This window comes from Rhagoletis pomonella, unplaced genomic scaffold (genome assembly GCF_013731165.1).
Source record: "Rhagoletis pomonella isolate Grant_MI unplaced genomic scaffold, Rhpom_1.0 Rhpom_scaffold_22566, whole genome shotgun sequence".
Classification (NCBI taxonomy): domain Eukaryota; kingdom Metazoa; phylum Arthropoda; class Insecta; order Diptera; family Tephritidae; genus Rhagoletis; species Rhagoletis pomonella.
The window spans coordinates 1-2,054 of record NW_023481075.1 but is presented as its reverse complement, the minus strand read 5'-3'; the positions used below and the strand labels follow the sequence as shown (position 1 = coordinate 2,054).

The 2,054-nt window shown below is 41.2% G+C and overlaps 1 protein-coding gene across 1 annotated transcript; it reads left to right on the top strand.

Moving 5' to 3' along the window:
- Positions 1-321: 321 nt before the first annotated feature.
- Positions 322-1,386, top strand: LOC118732572. Its single transcript, XM_036461702.1, has one exon. The coding sequence runs from the start codon at positions 322-324 to the stop codon at positions 1,384-1,386; it is 1,065 nt and encodes a 354-aa protein (XP_036317595.1).
- Positions 1,387-2,054: the final 668 nt, after the last annotated feature.

The window sequence follows — 2,054 nt, the reverse complement described above, 5'->3', positions numbered from 1 at the left end:
CTTAAAAAAGGCGAGCTTAAATCAGCATACGATGGTGTCCTGGAAGAATATCTCGATTTAGATCATATGGAAAAAGTAAATCCATATGAGAACATAACCAAAGGTAAATACACTTCATTTTACCTACCCCATAATGCGGTTGTAAAACCAGACAAAAAAACAACCAAGGTAAGAGTAGTCTTCAACGCCTCGAAATGTACAAGTTCGGGCAATTCCTTAAATGACATTTTGTACACAGGACCCACATTACAACCCGATTGAATGCTTCTGATTTTAAAGTGGCGTATGTTCAAATACGTATTTAACGGAGACGTCGAAAAAATGTATCGACAAATACTCGTACATAAAGACGATCAAGACTTTCAGCGCATTATATTTCGAAGTTCACCTAATAGTCCAATATGTGACTATAAACTCAAAACGGTGACATTTGGCGTAAATTGTGCCCCCTTTCTTGCCATTCGAACACTTCACGAATTGGCAAACGATATAAAAGAAAAATTACCCCTAGCAACCCCGGTGTTAAAAACACAAACATATGTGGATGATATCCTGTCTGGAAGCCACAGCTTACCCCAAGCGTACGAAGCACTATCACAAGTAATACAAGCCCTCAGGTCAGCAGTGTTCCCCCTAAAAAAGATAACCGCCAATCACCCCGAAATCCTAAAAGATATAAATAAAGAAAGTTTATTAGATTCAAACTTCCTAATATTCGAAAAGGAAAGTACAACAAAAACCCTAGGCATACAATGGAATGCGGTCTCAGATAAATTCTCATATGCTCTTGAGTCGATATTTGCTCAATCCGCAATAACTAAAAGGCAAATTCTGTCGGCTGTAGCCAAACTTTTTGACCCCGCAGGATGGCTTTCGCCAGTTATGATACAAGCGAAAATCCTGATACAAGAATTATGGCTAGACGGAACCGAATGGGACGAGCAAGTGAAACCACTTCGCTTGGTAAAATGGTCCCAATTTGCTAACAACTTGCACGCTATTGCAGAGATACAAATCCCTAGATGGGTAAATTACTCCCCCGAATACCAAGTAGAACTGCATGGCTTCTGCGACGCCTCTGAAAAGACATATTGCGCAACTATATATGTGCGCACCCAAATTAACAGCACAATTTCAAGCCATTTGTTAGTAGCAAAAGCCAAAGTGGCACCTCTCAAAACACTAAGTCTACCACGACTTGAACTGTGTGGCGCGCTTCTACTCGCAAAATTAGCCTCAACTGTGCAAACGCATTTAAACATGACCAGTCAAAAATTATATCTATGGTCAGACTCAGAGATCGTCTTAGCTTGGTTAGAAAAACCACCCCACTCATGGAAAACATATGTTTCCAACCGCACAGCCCAAATACTTGATTTAACCTGATTTAACTTGATAACCCCGCCGATCTTGGCACAAGAGGTTGCAGACCCTTGCACCTCGCCACCACCTCACTCTGGTGGAACGGCCCCAGTTGGCTAATAGAATCACAACAATTCTGGCCACAATCCCCCATACGCAACATAATTGCCCCAGAAAGTCGAAAAGTTGAAACCTTTCACACAATACTGGATGACAATGACATACTAGAACGATTTTCCTCGTTCCCCCGTGCCCTAAAGGTAGTCGCCTATATGTTCAAATTCGTAGAGCGCCTCAAGGTGAAGAAAACACCGAATTCCCCAGATAACATGTTAACGCATCAAGACCTACAAAAAGCAAAGGTTTCCCTTGTTGCATACACTCAAACGCACTATATCAGCCGCGAAATATTACTGCTAAGAGAATCAAAACCAATTAATAAAAAGAGTCAACTCTTAGTACTCAATCCATTTTTAGACACGAAAGGTCTGCTTCGTGCTAATGGACGGCTAGCGAACTCCAGCCTCACATATAACGAACGCCACCCCATAATAATACCAGAGAAATCCTCATTTGCAACATTATACCTCAGATTTCTCCAGTTATTAATGCTACATGCCGAACATCGCCTCATGCAACAAATGGTCCGACAAGAATATTATATTCCACGACTAAAGCCACAGATCAAAAAA